This window comes from Pantherophis guttatus, chromosome 1, assembly GCF_059756535.1.
Source record: "Pantherophis guttatus breed Tessera chromosome 1, ASM5975653v1, whole genome shotgun sequence".
In the NCBI taxonomy this organism is placed as follows: domain Eukaryota; kingdom Metazoa; phylum Chordata; class Lepidosauria; order Squamata; family Colubridae; genus Pantherophis; species Pantherophis guttatus.
The window spans coordinates 188278890-188298061 of record NC_142063.1 but is presented as its reverse complement, the minus strand read 5'-3'; the positions used below and the strand labels follow the sequence as shown (position 1 = coordinate 188298061).

Below are 19172 nucleotides of genomic sequence, written 5' to 3'. Positions count from 1 at the left end.
ACAAAGTCAGCTTATTGCCCCCACAAACTGGGTCCTCATTTAACCTACCTTAGAAAGGATGGAAGGCTGAGTCAACCTTGAGCCTTGGAGAGATTCGAACCAGCAGTAAATTGCAGGACGTTCTTGCTTCTGTCAAGGAAGGATCCTGGTCTTCTACTTACATTTTTAAAATGCCTCACAGAGAAAGTTTTTCTTCCCAAAGTCTTTCCTTCCCAAATCCAGGGTTGGAGAGATGAACTGCATCACTGTCTATGCATTTAACAGGACTGTATCTTCTATGTTTGCCTCATTTTCTGTGACTGCTGCTCTGTTTCCATATTGCTGGTCAGCTCCTCCTTTTCATATCTGCCTACAATAGGAGTTAATGATGATTGTGGTATGTGCAAACATATTCCATATAATAAGCTAAGAGGCAGATCTTTCCAAAATACATACAGTAAGTCATTTTGGGTTTCTAGATAGAATAAAGTAATATATATTTTCAAAATGGCATACCATCATTGGGACTAGTTGTGGAAGCCTATGATTCACTTTCAAGTGGGCTATATTTTATAGCTTGATTCATTCACTTTTAGCATTAAATCTAAGCCGGGTGCCCAGTTTGCATGTTGGAACTTGACTTGACTTGACTTGATTTGACTTGATTTCACTTCACTTCACTTCACTTCACTTCACTTCACTTCACTTCATTTCCTTCAAATCAGTGTTGAGTCCTCTGACTGCCTGGAGAAATTCCTGAAGTTTATTTGGCAAGATTTTAGAAGTGGTTAGCCCTTGCCTTCTCCCTAGGCTTGAGAGAGACAAACTGGCTTAAGGTCACTGAGCTGGCTTTGTGCCTAAGGCAGGACTAGAACTCATGGTCTCATGATGGTCTCTAATCTGATGTCTTCACCACTACACCATACTGGGTCTCTGGATCTAAATGTAGAATGCTATTAACAACTATTTGTTATAATTTTCAGTTGTATATGTCATAATAATATTTGTATTGTTATCATCCAGAATTACAAAATAGCCCTGGGAATAGTTTGAGAAATTAGGAAAGGGAGAAGTTCAACTGGTTCATTTTCCATTATAATAACTAGTGCAGAAAATGTATCTCTGCGCTCAACTCTGGGCCTTCCCACATTTGACTGAAGAAAGCAGATACCATGGATACAAATCTGTAACCTACAGTATATGCACTTTACGTTATAATATACTGGTCCCATTTTGCAGCTAAGGAATATTGACAGATAAAGTGGGATCAGATAGAATGTACAAAAATAGTAGTGCTACTAAGTATGTACATCATTATTTTTTCTCATTACTCTGCAACTAAATTTCCTTTTTTGAAATAATTGAAACAGCAGAGCATACAAGGGCTGCCCCCCACATAAATTAAAATTGTAGCACATGTAGTGCTTGTCTTTCACATGGCAAGATAACAACAAAATTGTCTTTCTTTCATATGAGAATGTAGTCTCCCTTCTCATTGTTCTTCACAAAATCAAATCTTTTTTACTGTACAATTTCTGTACAATGAAATAGAAACTCACCTTCGAGAATTACAAGATATAAGAATAAGGGGAGGATTTGGACTGCTGAACTGGGAATTATACTATCAGGCAGCAAAACTGACTTGGACAAAAGAATGGATAGAATTAAGAAATACAAAATTATTAACTTTGGAAGGACATGATTTACAACTGGGATGGCATGCTTTTTTATGATACGGTAGAAGTAAGATTTGGAATCATGTAGGGGTGATTTAATTCCTCCTTTACAGAAGTTATAGTTATTTAGGTTCCTTGCTCCCATTGGTCGGAAACTCTTTGTGGCAAATGATGAAAAAGATAGACGTCTAATAATGTGGAACACTTCAAAGTCCTTCTGATTTCAGCAGGAAGTTATTTACGTGTCTATGACTGATTTATTCTTTTATCATCAGCTGAATTGATTCCTAGATGCTTAACCTTGAATTTTTACCCATTGGAGCCTTATGCTAAAATCATGAATTCTAAGTTGTTCATAGTATGGCTGAAATACATATAATGATGAAAAGTGCAGTTAGAAAGCAAAATTGAAAATAAAATCTGTCCAAGATATACTTAGTTTATTGTAATTTCTATGGTTATATTGGTTTCTTGGTTTACAAAGCTATTTGCAATATTGAAACAGAAATCCAAAATATACTTCACAAGTATTTTCACTGTTATTGTGTACTTTATTTCTGGCATCACAGAATTGAAAGTGTTATCTTATCACTGTGTGAAATCATAGGAATAGACAGTTCAACATATTGTGATAAATGCAGATTCCAGAATCCATAAAGTGTATTTCTATTGTCTAAAATACTTAATTTTAAATGTAATTGAGCATCAATTTCTACATTTAGAATAATGTGGTACTGTTTGGTTCTGTAGATAATGCCTTATAATAATAAACAGCCTAAGGAGAAATTATGTTGCAGAAACAAAATTGTCAGTTTAAACTGAGATTCTTAAACATTTAATATAGTTCTCATATTTTTCAATGTTTTTTCCATAATAATGAAAACTAGAAGACTTTTATCTTCTTTTGCTTTGTGTTATTTAAAACAAAATTAAACAGAGACTTATTCCATCAGTGAAACTTGGATGTGAAGACTATAGTGGAATACACAGATATAGGGATCCTAAGAATCAGCATATTGCCATGCAAACATCTTCTTTCCTTTAGAATTAAAGCATGGGAGGTCACCATTTTATCTATTCTATCCCATGTGGTTTCTGGAGGTATGCTGACTTAGCAGTCTTTGAAAGCCAAGATCCGCTCTTAACCATTTTGTGGGGATGGTGTAATGATATCATACATCTGGGAGGAGGGGTATTGGGGAAGTTAAGCAGTTTTTCATTGGTTGTTTGATATATTTATTTTAGGGCTTATACTACTGTTTTAATACAGCCATTAAAAGGCAGCCATTTGCACTGCTTGTTTTTTTTTTTTAAAAAAAGCATGATCAAGGTGAGTTCTGAGGGCTGCAAAACTGGGATTTTGCAAATTCATATCAATATGACATCACCTCCAGTGTCATGATTGCCAATGCTGTGACCTATTGCTGTAATATAGCAATTGAAGACTTGGTGTTTATAGCAATAGCAGTAGCACTTAGACTTATATACTGTTCCATAGTGCTTTACAGCCCTCTCTAAACTGTTTACAGAGTCAGCATATTGCCCCCAACAATCTGGACCCTATTTTACCAACCTCGGAAGAATGGAAGGATGAGTCAACCTTGAGCTGGTGAGACTCGAACTGCTGGCAGTTGGCAGAGTTAGCCTGCAATACTGCATTCTAACCATTGCGCCAGCCCTATTTGACTATGGAAGTTTCATGAGCAACAAACCTGTGAAATTATAGAGTGGCCTTAACCTACCAGTTCATCTTGTTCAACTCTTGCATGCATTGGATTCAAGTCTATTGCAGATAGCCTATGTGCATAATTTATGCTGTAGAGCAGAAACCAGAGCCCCATATCCAAGAGGCCACTGAATGGCTGCTTCCTGTTACAAATGTGCTCATATCTCAAGGAGTGGAATCATAATCATTTGGAAAATAATGGTCATGATTTGCCTGAACCTTCCCCTCTTCTGCTGATATAATTAAAGGGTGCAAGTAACACTAACTAACAAGTATTTAGTGGTTGATTTGAGAAATTAAGAAATTATTGTTATGTCTTTATTGTCTTAGGTGGTGGCTTTAGGAGAAGTCCCTGATGGGACAGTGGTCACAGTCATGGCTGGAAATGATGAAAATTATTCTGCAGAGCTGAGGAATGCCTCAGCTGTAATGAAGAATCAAGTGGCGCGGTTTAATGACCTGAGATTCGTTGGCAGAAGTGGAAGAGGTAAATAATTTCATTATAGATTTCTTAAATCAACAACTGAAATCACAGTCAAGATCTAAAAAGGAATCCATTATCTATTAATCCACTACTATTAAACTTTCATTTATAGGTTAAATGTAGGCTGCAACATTCTTAAACTAGGCTTGGTCACCTACTACAGGATTGTTTTCCTATGGAAGGATGGATGGATGGATATGTGTGTGTGTGTGTAATGTATATGAATGGAAGGAAGGAAGAAAAGGAGGAAAGAAGAGAGGGGGAGGGAGGAAGGAAAGAATCTGGATTTTGAGGGGAGATTGCTTTCTGATGTCAGCAAATGGGTTGAAAGGAAGCATGATGATGTTTCTCTTTTGGTACACAGTTCACTTTGCAATTTTTCACTTATGGAAATGTTGAGGAGGAAAAAAAATCTATTAAACGTGTTGCCAGATCCAAAAAACAGTTAGGTTGTCTTACTGGATTCAGGGAATTGTTTTCAAATAAACATGCATAGGATTACAGTCTTAATAATAAAAACATTTCCTGGTTCTAGTAGAAGAATTATCATATATTTTCCAATTTTAGTATTGGGTGCTGGTGTATTTATAAGCAGTTTCCTCTGGTTTTGATGTAATTGACTTTTTGTGAATCCATTCAAAGTACTTTCTAAATAGGTTTTGAGCAGAAAAGTTCTCCTGCTTTTCTCTATCAACTTTTCTTTCAATTTGATAAAAGAGAATTTAATTCAGACATTCTTTCAAGGGAGGTTAGGAAGTTGAATGTTCTCACGGAGGTGGTGTAATGCTTTTGCATTTATTTAATTACGAAGAGGCCAAGCAATGCATATCTGTGATTGTGTGAATATACTCTTCTTCCTAAGCAGTTTGCAGCTTCCATGGTTTCCCAGTCTTCAATTAAATTGTAAGGGAAAACTCCACAAGGTATCACAAGACTTCTATGGGTCTTTCTCAGAAAAGGTTGTCTCTGAAAACCACTAAGGGGATGTTAATTAGACCCATTTGTAAAGGTTTTATGCCTAGACTTGAGCAGCTATATAAATGGGTTAAATAAATACACAAAATTCTTCTCCATGTCATGTTCTCAGTTACTATAGCTGGAAATCCAGAAGGAAGCATAGAAGGAGGCAGAAACAAGATTGAGGATTCTGGTGGATAGCCAGAGAAAAAAAATATGTTTGCAGCTGTCACATAGGTGAGAATAAGGGGGAATGTTGACTACCTATCTTATTTTTCTACTAAATATACAAAACAAATTTATATAGCTGTCCATCTCAGTGACTACACCACTGATTTAATGAGTTAGTCATTGCTCTTACAGAAGACCATCATTAATCCCAATATTGCTTTTATACCAATAAGTCTCTATTTGGAATTCTGCTAGTTGCATGAGAAATGAAGGTAATAGCTAAGTGGATAACTCAAAATAAGCAAACAAAATCCCTAAAGGCAGCAATACTTGCTCACCACATTGCATTAGTTGTAAATAAAATTTTGGCTCAAGTTAAAATTTACTCCACAACACTTCCTGAAGCAAGGATAGCGGTGCAAAGCTCAAGGTAAGGTAAACCTTGCTAGATTTGGCATATGACTTATTTCTCTGAAATAGGAGGTAAAGGCTAGTTATAAATTTAAGTACAATAGACAAGTCTGAAGGCACCGTCCAAAAAGATACCATGGCCTAGTAACTTTATGCTTGTGAGGAAGGCTGCTTCAGCATAGTGTTTGCACTTGAACTCAGAGCACAGGTAACTCTGGGTCTAATCCTGTGTTCAAAACTAAAACAGATACTGGAAAATAGAAACCTCAGAATTTTCTGGATATGTCATTAACACAAATGCAAATCTGGGAACAAAGGCATCACTGTCCACAATCAGAATTTCAATCAGTATCTTAATTCTTTCACTCAGATTGCAGAGCATTGCTGTTCTTCTTACTCCTAGCTGAAAATTTTACTTTTAAGAATATGATCAACACTTTATGCATCCAGGCTGATTTCAATTGTGAATGATAAAATACAACTTTAAAGATAATACAACTTAATAATAATAATAAAAATCACTGTCTTTCTGGATAAGAAGGAAAGGCCTTACACTTTTTATAAGATTTTGTTCCCCTTTAATAACATTTTGATATTACATTTTGATTTGTCTTTATGTTGATTGATTGTACTTGAAAGATCTCTGGCTTGTAAAACATGATGGTTTGCAAAAGAAGTATAGTGGTTCCATCATATAATTATTGCTGAAAACAAACATAAATATGATGGAACATGTGTTTCAAAATTCAGTGGAGGAAAAGGTTTATCCCCCCCCCACTCTCTCTCCCTCCCTCCCTCCCTCCCTCTCTCTCTCTCTCTCTCCCCTTATCTTCTTTAACTGTCACAAAGGAAATGAAATGAGTAATTAGAGAATCATTGTGATTATTCCCCACATTTACATCCCATCAGCGAGAAGTTTACTCAGATCAATATGAGTAAAATCTAGAAAAAGTGATGATGTATTTTAGAAACTGTTTGACATATTTATTCAAAGAACTTCAAAGGCAAACAAAGGGTGTTTGCACAGTTTTCCTACATTAGCTTTCCATGTTTTGGCTACTTTCCCAAATAGCAATTTTTATATTAAAAAAAGAAAGAAAAATGATTGAAAAAGAAAGAGAGAGAGAGAGAAAGAAAGAAAGAAAAAGAAAAAGAAAGAAAGAAAGAAAGAAAGAAAAAAGAAAGAAAGAAAGAAAGAAAGAAAGGGGGAGGGAGACAGACTTAACTGCTTGCAGACTTTTCACGCATGGAAGATGAAGAAAGCTTCTTTTGATGAAGTATAATTATGTCCAAACAGAGCTGACCCCCTCCTCCTCTATTTCTTATGATCTTAACAGAAGAAAGTAGGGTATTTCCTTTGAAGCAGCTGGGATTTGGTAGAGAATCCGAAATGCTAGCTGCATTTGCTGCCAGAGGCAGGATGGAGAAATTGGTCCAGACTTGTCTCTCAGACACAGAGCAGAGAAAATGAAAGAAAAGAGTTATCATGAAGGATTTTTATGATACTGCTTAAAATAGCAGGAAAGGAAACAGTAGTAGCAAACAGGAGCTCGTATGATCTACACACAGCAAGAATGTTCTTGGCTAAGTCGACACCGTATCTGGTCTGTGGTAGCCTTGTAGCCAAGGTCCAGGTAACCGTACTGAAACATACATTCAGATAAAAATCAGACAAGGTCAAACATGCAAATTTACACCGACTGAAGAACTTTGTTCTGGCAATCACAGATCAGATTGCTTTGAAAAACCATCTCCTGTTTTAAGGACCAGGCCCATTGGCAAGACTCCAGGGGACTCTGCTGCTCTCACTTGACTCAAAGAGAAAGGCAAGAGGGCTTTAAGAAGAGTCAACTTCTAGGAAGGAACCACTGCAGGTTACATAAACTTTGAAAATAGAAACATTTTTTTCAGTTAGTGTTTTTGTTTTCCTATATGGTGGAAATAGAATGTCCATACTTATTTTATGTGTTTCTAATTTTATTTCTTTCTTTTTCATTGAAGTCACAGTCTAAATTACCAGTCGACTTGCTGGGCTGTCTCTGGTCTCCCATATGTTCCTTGTTTATCATGACTTCATCATTTCTCTAACCTCACATGAAATCCTCTTCTGCATTTTTATCTAATCTAGCTGTGCAAATACTTAGAAAGGCCTGCTCAGCTGTTTACCTACTACCCTATGCCATCACTAACTTCTCTAATCACTTTATCCGCTTTCAGTTGCCTGATCTGGTCTTTTGAAGCATATTAATAGTTGCAGAAGGAGAGAGGAAATAGGAAGGCAGCCAAAGGAGTTGGTAAATTCCATAAGACATTTCCAGTCATGTGTTATTTCCTGTCCTCAAAGGAATACATTTTCCCTATAGTTATTTATCAATGCACAGATATGCACTCCTCCCTTTATTCCAGTTATCTACTTCTTACATTGGCTTTTCATATTACTTTTAATTATGCTGTAATCCGATATTATTTACTATTCATACGTCAATTCAGGGAACATATCTACAGGGAATCTTAGATGTACAACCATTCATTTAGTGACTGAAGTTACAACAGCACTGAAAAAAGTGACTTACGACCATTTTTCACATGACTGCTGCAGAATCCCCATGGTCAAATGATCAAAAGTTGATGCTTGGCTAATGACAAGTATTTGTAGCACTTGCAGTGCCCCAGGGTCACATGATCACCTTTTGCAAACTTCTGACAAGCAAAGTCAATGGGGAAGCCAGATTCATTAAAAAAACCACGTTACTAACTTAACAACTGAAGTAATTCACTTAACAACTGTGGCAAGAAAGGTTGTACAATGGGGCAAATCTCACTTAACAATTGTCTTGCTTAGCAACACAAAATTTGGGCTTAATTGTGGTCGTATGTCAAGGACTATCTGTACAAATCTGGTCTAACTTCACTATAATCAGTTACTTTAGATAATTATATGCTCTTAAACAGAGGCTCCAGCCCCATTGACAGAAATTCTTTAGGTAACTTCCAAGTAATCCTTGAAGCAAATTGTAAGAGTTAAATTAGCCTGGTTAAACTTTTGGCTTGGGTAGCTGGCTATAATTACGTAACTGCCTAAGAGTCCAAATTGTATCTTTAGCACACTAGGGTAATGTTTTGGCCAGTGGGCACAGGAATTCTAAGAACGTGTCATGACTGTTCTAGCTCAATAGCTGCAGTGGAAGGCTCCCCCAGCCCAGGAGCCATGGCATGGCCAACCACAAAACATCTGTTTCCAAGCAAGTAAACCATTGTGGCCAAGAGAAAAGTAATTTACTCAAGAATCATATAGAAATAGAATTTGGTTAGATGTTTTAAAACACAGAACACAGATAAAACTATTCAACTATTCAAAAAATCAGAAGAAAATATTGCTCTGTAGACACACACATACAAAAGTACTAAAGTTTTCAACATCCCTTCTAACTAACCCTGAGCAGAATGTTCTCTACATCTTTCTACATGGTTTTGTTTGTTTGTTATGAAACGGAGCATTATTCAAAATGTTCTGAGTGAGAATATTTTGATTCTTAAACATTACAGCCATTCTCCATATTTATTTTCCATTAAGTCCCTCCCAAAGAATGAAAATAAAGATGGCACTCAAGGCCTCTCTAGGAGTCTCTGGAGGCTGGGGAAAGCAAAAAACGTCACTTCCTGTCCTGGGAAATGGGCCATTTCAGGCCACTGGAGGGCCTCCGAGGGGGTGGGGAAGGCTGTTTTCACCCTCCCCAGATGCATAGAGAGGATCTGGAGCCAGGTGAGAAAGAAAAACGAGCCTTCCCCACACCCCCAGGCCCTTTGGGGGGAGGAAACAGCCTGTTTCCCTACTCTGGTGGGCCCAGAAGGCCCGAAAATCAGCTAGCCAGCACGCACCTACGCGCCAGAACTGAGTTGGCATGCCCACTGATATGGCTACACATGCCACCTGTGGCACGCGTGCCATAGGTTCGCCATCACGATCCTAGACACTGAGTTCATATTAAATTTCTAAAAGGAATCATTTGCTTTCAGAAATAATGTTTAATGAGGAAGGCGAAAAGGTCTGGTGGTAAAAGAATATTGTCATGATCCACAATTTTTAAAATCCCAGTGATTTAAGAATTTTATGCTCTCAAAATGGTGCCATGCTTCTGTCTAGCTCACGCTTTTTATTTTGTAGGTGTTTTGTATAGCCTAAGAATCTTAAATTATGAGAAACTCGTTCTGCAAAGCTGGAGAAAGGTTGGCCCCTCTTTTTGCTTCCATTTTGGTTTTTAGTTTTTCTTCCCATAAACAAGGAATGGGAAGGAAAACAGGAAAGGCTAGTTAGATAATTGGTCTAAAATCCCTGTGGAATGATGGTTGGTTGGAGGGACTGTTTTCCAGCTTTGGCAAGTACCATTCCTGGTAGCTGGTATGAAAAAGGCCTGTATAATCAGATTACCCACTTGTTAGAAATCTATGCTTGAGACGGTCCCAAGGGCTATAGAATTGCTTTTTTTTTAAAAAAAAAGTATTTTGATGTGGCAGAATATAATAAAAGCACACCAAGTATCTTCCTCTTATAGCTTAATTAAACAGATTTTCTTGTAGTTCCCCACAGATCCTTAAATCTGAACACAGGCTTCTTTGACCTGTTCAGATATATTCTCAAAAAGCATCTGCATTATTTTAGTGCCTTATACTATGGGGGTTATTCATTTCTAGAATTGATTAGTACATTCCGTACTCCAAAAATATTTGAAGCGATGCCCAAAGGTACTGTTATAAAAAATAAGGTATGCTAAAATTAAGAAAGTCTAAAAAAAGGAAAACATTCAAATTAAAGTCAGTGATCAGGACTAGAAAGGCAAATCGGTTAAAATAAGAGTTTTCTGCCTTTTTCAAACGAAGGTAGTGACAGCTGACTTCTTTCAAGGAGCATTTATTTCTGTCTGCCATATTTCTGTCTACCATATTATGTATTTTTTAAAGATCTCAACAACCCTCCCTGCCCTCTGAGTAGATTTTACAGCATAAACTGTGCTGTGGTAGTCAGATGGATTGCCTGAGCAAGTCAGCTTGCACTGAGAACAAGCAGGCCTTCTCTTTGTGTGTGACTGTTACATTGGACGTTTACTATTACATTCTCTCTTTTTGGAGTAAGGTTTCTCCAAATGTTCTGAAACCACATGGGTGATAATAAATGATGTGACAGGAAGCCTTGAAAGCTGAATGAGACAGCAACAGACCTGTTCTGTATTATACATGCGTGTGCCTTTGCACACCCACACATGCCCCACTCAGTCACACTTCCTGTTTTGTATTAGACTTTGAAATAATGTATTACATTTAGTGCTGCTACATTTTCTTAACATTTTGTGTTTTCATTAATATTCTTGGAGTTCCATAAAGTGGGATAGAATAGGTAGAAATCCAAAGTCCCTAGATGGCTTGGGTATTTTATAAAATCTTTTAAAGATTCTGGTAAAGCAGGAGGCAAAGTGAGCCATAAGCCATGAGATAGCTGACTGTTGCATTGAGTCACTGTTGCACGCCCACCTCTTCCTGTCTTGAAACAGTTTGCAGTTTTGACTATCTGAAATGATTAACAGTTGCATATCTCACTGATTAGAACTGTCAGTGACTCGCAGAACAAAGGCCACAGACTTCCCTGGGTGAAGATCCTGTCTGTTCTCTGTAGGCTGTTTTCCGTTTCCTAACACTTGCAGAGTTGCAGGGCACCACATCCATCTTAACTGCAGAATTTCTATTATGGTAATTGGGATTTCCAGTGGAACATACATTTTATGCATTTAAAGCACAATCTTACCCTGGGCAGATAGTTTCTTTAAGATTTAATAGCTGGAATATGGTCCAGGGAAAGGGGAACCATCTCTCATTTTCTTTGTGAATTATATCATTAGCCTCCTGTTACCTCAGGCATATTGAACATAGGAAACTCTGTTATGGCTCCCAGAAGTAATATATATTAGTTCTATGTATTATGATAAAGTCAAATTAAATGATAAAACCATGTGAAGTCAAATGTAAAAACAGCACATTTCTTTCAGTTAAACAGCAGGAGAAAGAGAAATTCTCCTCAATTGAGCAAATCTCCCTTGCAGTAAGTGCTGGAGTAGAATTTGGCTTTCTTTGGAGGGCAAATTATATCAGTCCAATCCAGTCCATATGTCATGACTGAAGTAATAATAATAATACAGTTTGTTCCATATTGCCACAGGCATGCTGCAGATGTTCATGGCCACTGCAATTCACACTCTGTCTGTAGGAAGAGATCATTTTAGCTATGTTCATGAGACATTGCTTGCTTTTCTCAAAGCTGAACCCCTGATGCAATGGAAAGCTGCTGTGCTGTAGCGTAGCATCCTGTGTACCCACACATCTCCATACTTGCTTTGAATCCCAAAGATGTAAGAATGTGTTTGGAGTTTGAATCCAACCTTCTCTTCAGGAAACAGTTTCATCTTGTGGCTTTGCAAGCCGGTTTCTTTCAGCTAACAGCAATCCTGGGTCTTACTTCGCTAGGGAAAGTTTTTCTTCATTGTTACTCTTCTTCACTTTGAGTATCCACTTTATTATTTTGTTCCTCTAAGTGTGTGCAGATAAGCGTGAATGTAATTGACATCATATGTATTCACTTAGTTCATTGAATTCTATAGTTAAAATAACAGATTATTTGCATGTGAAATTTGTCCCTAATATACAATATATAGTTCTGTACACCTTACTTGTAATCTTCCCTAATGTTTCCTCAAGCCCTTGTATGCAGCATATACAAGTAGGCATTATTTGGGACTGAATTTTGGAGTTGAAAATGATGAATACTAATTAAGTATAATTTAATGCTGAATATTTCTCTTTAGAACCTGTCCTTTTTAGTTCTTTTATATTTTTTAAGATACTAATATTCTCTCTTTTTTTCTGAAACAAAACAAAATTGAACTGAATTCAGTTAAGTCTATATTTACTTTGTAAAGTGAAGACCGTGATTGATGTAGATCTTTTAACGTCAAGGAAGCTTTCTTCTTTTCTTGATGCATAGCTCTGGAGAACTGAACAGTTATTCATTATTTTAGGGGCCTTAGAAAGGTACTGATCTGCTGTGGATTTTGCTCTTCCATAGATTTAGCTATAAGGGTTACAAGGCCCTTAGCTCTTGTAGTTAGTTTGTATGCGTATTTATTTATAGCAATAGCAATAGCACTTAGACTTATATATTGCTTCACGGTGCTTTACAGCCCTCTCTAAGCGGTTTAGAGTCAGCCTCTTGCCTCCAACAATCTGGGTCCTCATTTTACCCACCTAGGAAGGATGGAAGGCTGAGTCAACCTTGAGTTGATGAGATTCAAACTGCCAAACTGTTGGCAGCTGGCAGTCAGCAGAAGTAGCCTGAAGTACTGTGTTGTAACCAGTGGTGGGGTTTTTTTTTTTTATTTGATTTATATGCCGCCCTTCTCCGGAGACTCAGGGCGGCTTACAATGCGTTAAGCAATAGCCTTCATACTTTTGTATATTTATACAAAGTCAGCTTATTGCCCCCACAAACTGGGTCCTCATTTAACCTACTTTAGAAAGGATGGAAGGCTGAGTCAACCTTGAGCCTGGTAAGATTCGAACCTGCAGAAATTGCAGGCAGCTGTGTTAATTACAGGGTGCATTAAACCACTGTACTACCAAGGCTCCTCCGGGTTCTTCCCGGTTTGGTCCGGTTTGGCCGAGCCGGTAGCGGTGACGATATGACATCACCGAACCGGTTCTCCCCCCCGCCCTCCCCCCCACCGCCCCACCCACGTTATTCTTACCTTTTATTTGGTCCCACCCCCAATCTATTGCTGCCTCCTGAGTCCCAGCTGATGACTAGAGGGAAAAAAACTGTTTAAACTCTAGCCGCAGGGCTTCAAAGGGCCATCCTACAGCTGATCAGTGTTAAAAGCAAACAAATGAGTCGGGTCGTAAGTGCGAGGACTGGTCGTAAGTGCGAGGACCTTCCAGAAATGACTGACCAGCTAGCCACGCCCACCTAGTCACATGACCTCTAAGCCACACCCACAAAATAAGCCACGCCCACAGAACCGGTAGTAAAAAAATTTAGAACCCACCCCTGGTTCTAACCACTGTGCCACCAAGGCTCTTATGATTTATATGTGGCAATACTATCCCAGCTTTTCTCTAAAAGGTCAAGGAAACATACATATTGTGTTCTTCTACAAGAAAATCAATCTAGATATCTAATGTATTTCCTTCCATGTTCCTTGCTTATCTTTCTTTGAGGCCCTGTGATGTGAGCCACAATGTTCTACAAATACATGCACTCAACCTATTGAAAGAATTTTACTCTGGTGACTTTTTCAGCATTCCTAGTTCTACAGGTTGAGCTGTGTTCCATCCTACCTGCCACAATGGACAGGGCCTGTGAAAAGACTAAGTTCTGTTCACACCTTAACTGACATGTTCCATTTAGTTTCTGTGACTGATTCACCTAGATGGTAGCTATACATTGCAGCATTAAAAATGGTGATCTGAACATGTCCTGAAAGAATCACTTACAAGCAGTTTGCTCTTCAAGCAAAAATGTCCTTTTTCTTGAAGAAGATATTACTTGTAATTATTGCCACTACCTCATGATCTGATATAAAAATCCTTTTTTTAACATTTGTGATACTTGGCTGAATTTCACAATTAGTGAAGAGGACATATTTCTTTTCTCCATTCCAAATATAAAATTAATATTTTATATTTTTTAGATTTCATGCAAACATTTCTATAGTAATTTCTATTTTTTCTTCCTTTTTTTTAACAGGGAAAAGTTTTACTCTAACAATAACTGTCCTTACAAATCCTCCTCAAGTTGCTACATATCACAGAGCTATAAAAGTGACAGTAGATGGACCAAGGGAACCACGGAGTAAGTACTATGTTCTCCATTTGTGATCTAGGATACAGTATAAATAATCTGTGAAATAACTAGTTATAGTTTGTTTTCAATATTTAGTTTCTTCACCTCACACATCCAGCCTTATTTCTCAAGTCTTGAGCTTTGAGGCAGATTGCTGTAGTATGCAAGTTTAGAGTGAGTGTAAGTAAGCAATCCAAGAATGAATTTTTTCATTTTTGATTATTTCTTTGGTATCTCATGAATTTTAGCTTGAAGTTGTAGGTTATTTTGTCTTTTAGTCTTCTGAAATCAAAATTACATGGATTACTTTCCTCACAGTTTGATACTTGAATGAAGTGGTACTCGTAGAGTTCAGATTAGTTTTTCTCTACTAGATCACCTTTCTAGGAGATTTCTCCACTGTGAATATAACTTGTCAAAATCATCTGGGCCTTTCATCACAATATAATTAATAATACAAATTATTACAAATAATCATTTTCTTGGCAACTTTTGTAAATCATCCTAAACAATCTAGAAGTAGTAACCTGATCTCCAGTTTTCTATTGAATTCAGTAAGATATGGAAATTGCGTTTTGTATCTCATATCTGAAGGTTCAGGTTAAATGTTCATAATATTGTATTCACATTGTCTCAAACTGCTAAGTGGGCTTTTGTTTCTGTATAAGATCCAAGTGTTAATATGTTTTTAGTTCTCTGTATAGTTGAAAATGCCAATTTTCAAGATCTGAGTGAGCATGCTCAAGATTTTGTAAGGAAGTAGTATTCAGTATACGGGGGGAAAAAGAACATCCTAATTTGTTACTTAAGAATTTTTGCTCTCTTTTTAAAGCATATTTTCACCCTAATCTTACCATCCTGAAAAATGAGATTTTTCTCAGCATCTCAAATTTCTCAGCAAAATTTGTGTTTGCCACCAAAATAATTACAAAGCACCTGTAGTAGATAGTACCAGTGGTGGGTTGCTACCGGTTCACCCCAGATTGGGCGAACTGGTAGTGGAGGTGGTATGCTCCGCCCACCCATCTGGACGTCTCTGCGCATGCACGATGATCTGTCCCCGTACCCACACACACACCAACACAGCCAGTCGAGGGTTAAGGAAACACTTTGGAACGCACCCAGGTCTTATCTCTCACTTGGCAGCGATAGACACACCGTCTGCCAAGTGACTTTATTTTCAAAGTAAAACAGAAAGATAAATACTCAAGAGTCCAAATGTCCGACACTTTAAATCTTTCTCTCAGCAGTTCCAGACGAGGCTTTAGTGACTATCCAAGATTTGCTTTGTTCGTCACAAGGATCCTTGACCACCACCCTCTATTATATAGTCTCTGGGGTGTGGTCCAGTGACTCAGTTCTAATCCCTAGCACGCCTCCTAAGCTGCTGCAAACGTTTATCACGCCTTCGGAGGCGTGCGTCCAGGAATGATGTTTCTTCATCACTCTGATCCGAACCAGCTGTCTCCTCTCCCTCGGCCGGCACTTGAGACAATGCCAGAGGGGAGGGGCCTGGAGAGGGAGGCCTGGCTGACTCCTCTTCCTCATGCTCGGAGCTTTCTTCCTCCGATGGGACAGGCTCAGAGGGTGGGGCCACAACACACAGAAACATCATGGGCACAAGTGTGTGCGCGCCCATGAACAAATCGGTAACAGCCAAAATTGAAACCCATTACTGGATAGTACACAATATATTACAAAAATCCCAAGAATATAAAATATAATTTATATTTTCTCCATATATTGGCTATTTGGGTTTAGATTTGATTTATACTTTATACAAAATATTAGGTTCAATATCTCTTCCTTGTCCCATCCCTTCACTCATTATGTACCAGGTTTGGTACTTCTTTCCTATTTGTCCTAATCCACAGATTTAGTTTCTGAACCAGAGACTTGACAAACTCATCAATTTTGAATATTTCTATTAAATTTAGAACTACAGCCACTCCCAAAAGTGAGTTACAAAAGATTCCCACAATAAAATATCATTTGTGTATAGTATCTAAGTAAAAAATGATATAGTGCCATGATCAATCAAAACACATTCTTGCCCTAATTCTTTCTATGGTCACTTCTGGGAAGCCTGTGTGCCCTCTGGGGGCAAGATAATTGTTACTTATTTCCAGTGTACATATCTTGTCCCAATCCTGTCAGATTATGAGCAGGCAACAGTAAGATTAAATATTTAATATAAACATGTATAATAAGAAAAAAGCATATTAACAAGGCACCTAAGAATAACTAAAAGCCAAAAATATGTTCAAACAAAGCAGCTTTAACAAGTTTGTTAAAGATAACAGTTGGGACCAATTATAAATATCAGTCTGTAATTGATGATGAACAATTGATTGAAATTGAAATAATCCACTACACTACTTTTGGACCAGTCAGTTGGGCCAATTATGTTTCTGGGGAGGGACTCTGTGAAAACCTGTTTCTTGTCCATACTCCATGAAGCCTATGAGAACTGGGGAAACTCAAAAGCTGATCATCATTCAGTCCAAGGTTTTTTCTTGCAGGCAGTTAAGGGGTTGAAAACATGGGTTATTTTTTAAACTCATTTTTACATTGCTTTCAATATCAATTATACATAAGTAATGAAAATGAGAAAGCATGAATAAAAAACAAGAATAGCAGAAAAACTATTAATCAAAGTAACACAAGCAAAGAGATAGGGATAGACAATAAAATCTCAATCTAGTAAATCTCAAATTTAGTGGATACATAAAACAAACCAATGAAATCTGAAAATAACAGAAGCATTAGCTTCCAGAACTTTTACTATTTTAAGGAAACCAGCGGTTGGAAGAAATAGAAATGTCCTTGTATCTGCAAGTTGGTGATACGTTAACATAAATCTCCAAATGAGATCCCCTAGTGATTTCACACACATTAATAACACGGGAGGCAAAATGAAATTTCCATGCCCAGCAACCATGGTGTAAATTTCAGAAGCACCATCTTCTCCCCTCCAGCTAAACAACTAGGATTGGAAATGCTTTAGCATTTTACAGATTGTACAGATGGATACCATGGTGGCTGTGACACTAAAAGCCAAAAAATTAGTTATCCATCAAGGCACATTCACCTAGCAAAGCTGAAATGGATCTACATGATTAGCAATTTGACCAACTCTATGGAGTTCAAAATCCATCAGATCTAAATTAAATCTTTTGTCAGAAATGGTTTCACTATTTCTATTATTAACACGAAGGGGATGATCTTTATTGCAGTATTCACCACCTCTGAAACCCTTTTTCAGTCCTCCTGGTTTATAGTGTTTATAATGTTTATAGTTTATAGTGTTTATAGTGTTCAAGGAAGTAAGGCCAGTTCCTTAATGTACTGCAATTTAAAGTATATTGGCCAACCAATGGTTAAGATAAACCCATAGAGTTGCTCAGTCACAGTCCTCATCTGGCAAGGTTTCTGAACCCAATATTTTGGTCTATTGCACACCTACATTTCACTTTCAGTAAAGAAGGGAACAGACCGCAAGCTGGTATCCTAGAATGAGAATGGATGAACTGGGGAAGTTGTGTATATTAATTGGCGTATACTAATTTCCAAGTCCAAAGTTCTGGAAAGACCTATGAGATCCACATATGATCAAAACCAACTATTATTAAGATCATTTGATTTTTTTTTTAAAGTACAACCAGGCAAAATAATATAAAGGGAAAAAGGCTTGACTAAACTGTTATGGTATTTATAACAGCTAGATCTCCTGTGTGACTCAATATTGTAGCTAGCAGCCTGTTTGGTGGGGTGGAAACTGGCTGTCTGGAAGAGAGTAGGACACAGAGAATGATTGTTCCTGTCTTTCCTTTGGATGGAGTTCCAGAAAAAACAGTAGAATATGAGGCCTTAAAAGTGACTTGCTCACAAGTTGGGTGCGTGCTAATCTTAACAATACTTTACTGATCTTGGAAGCTTCTTATAGCTAGTTAGTGCACTACTTGGATTGTTTATTGTAGTATAGGGTCGAGCAGGTAGCATGTTTCTGCTTCTGTTGTATATCATATGTACATTCCTTCAGGAATAAAAATGTACTTGCAAGACAATGAGATTTTCAATGACAGTGGTTTGGTCATGTTCCAGATTGTTGTACATTGTGTTTTTTGATGTGCACAGTCAGACCTGGTTAATCCATCCTGGTTTATCTGTCTGCCTTTGTCTTTGAAAAAATTCAATTAATAATCAGTGCCATTTATAAGGCAAATATCTTGATACGACAATCTTAAATCCTTCTTTTTGGTGCTAATTAAAAACTGAAGTTGTTTGATGAAGCATGCTTGTATTTAAGTTAGAGATTAACTATTATTTGAAGAATAACCACATTAATAAAAATGTGAATTCTTCTAAAAGGATCATTTCAGTCATTTGCTTGCCTTTGATGAATAAGATCAGTTCTATTTTCTGAAGTATTGCAGAAGAGCAATCCAGTTGCCACTTCTCCTTATTGTTCTCCTTATTTTTTCTGATTAACAATGGAGAATTATTAGAAACTCTTATTTTCTCAGTAAATATAAAGTTTGCTTGCCCATGTAAAGTCTGTTTTCATCATATAGCACAAGGCTTTCCTGTTTACTTCATTAATCTCTACTAAATTTACTGCTATTGAAAAAGGCTCTTCTCTCACATGCAACTGCTAGCATTTTATTGACTCTGAAAGAATGTTGTCCCTTGTGGAACACTAACAATTTTTGACATCTGGAATTAATTTATTTCTTCCCATTTGGAAGCCTGCATAGTTATTCTGATATACCTTTGAAATGGGAAATTTCTAAACAGGCAAGGCAATTTCTGAATGTGGGGAAAAGTTAATTTGGCCACCAGAGCAACATGTGTTAGCCCAGCATGGAGGAAATATTTCAACAA

At 37.4% G+C, this 19172-nt stretch overlaps 1 protein-coding gene across 6 annotated transcripts in view; it reads left to right on the top strand.

Annotated features, from left to right (window-relative positions):
• Positions 1-19172, top strand: part of RUNX2 (RUNX family transcription factor 2) — a 233008-nt gene that overhangs the window by 74048 nt on the left and 139788 nt on the right. For all 6 annotated transcript variants that reach the window (XM_060689384.2, XM_034426777.3, XM_034426775.3 and 3 more), the window contains exons 4-5: positions 3712-3868; positions 14193-14297. In XM_060689384.2, coding sequence (XP_060545367.1) covers positions 3712-3868; positions 14193-14297 — 262 coding nt within the window. The remainder of the gene's footprint in view (positions 1-3711; positions 3869-14192; positions 14298-19172) is intronic.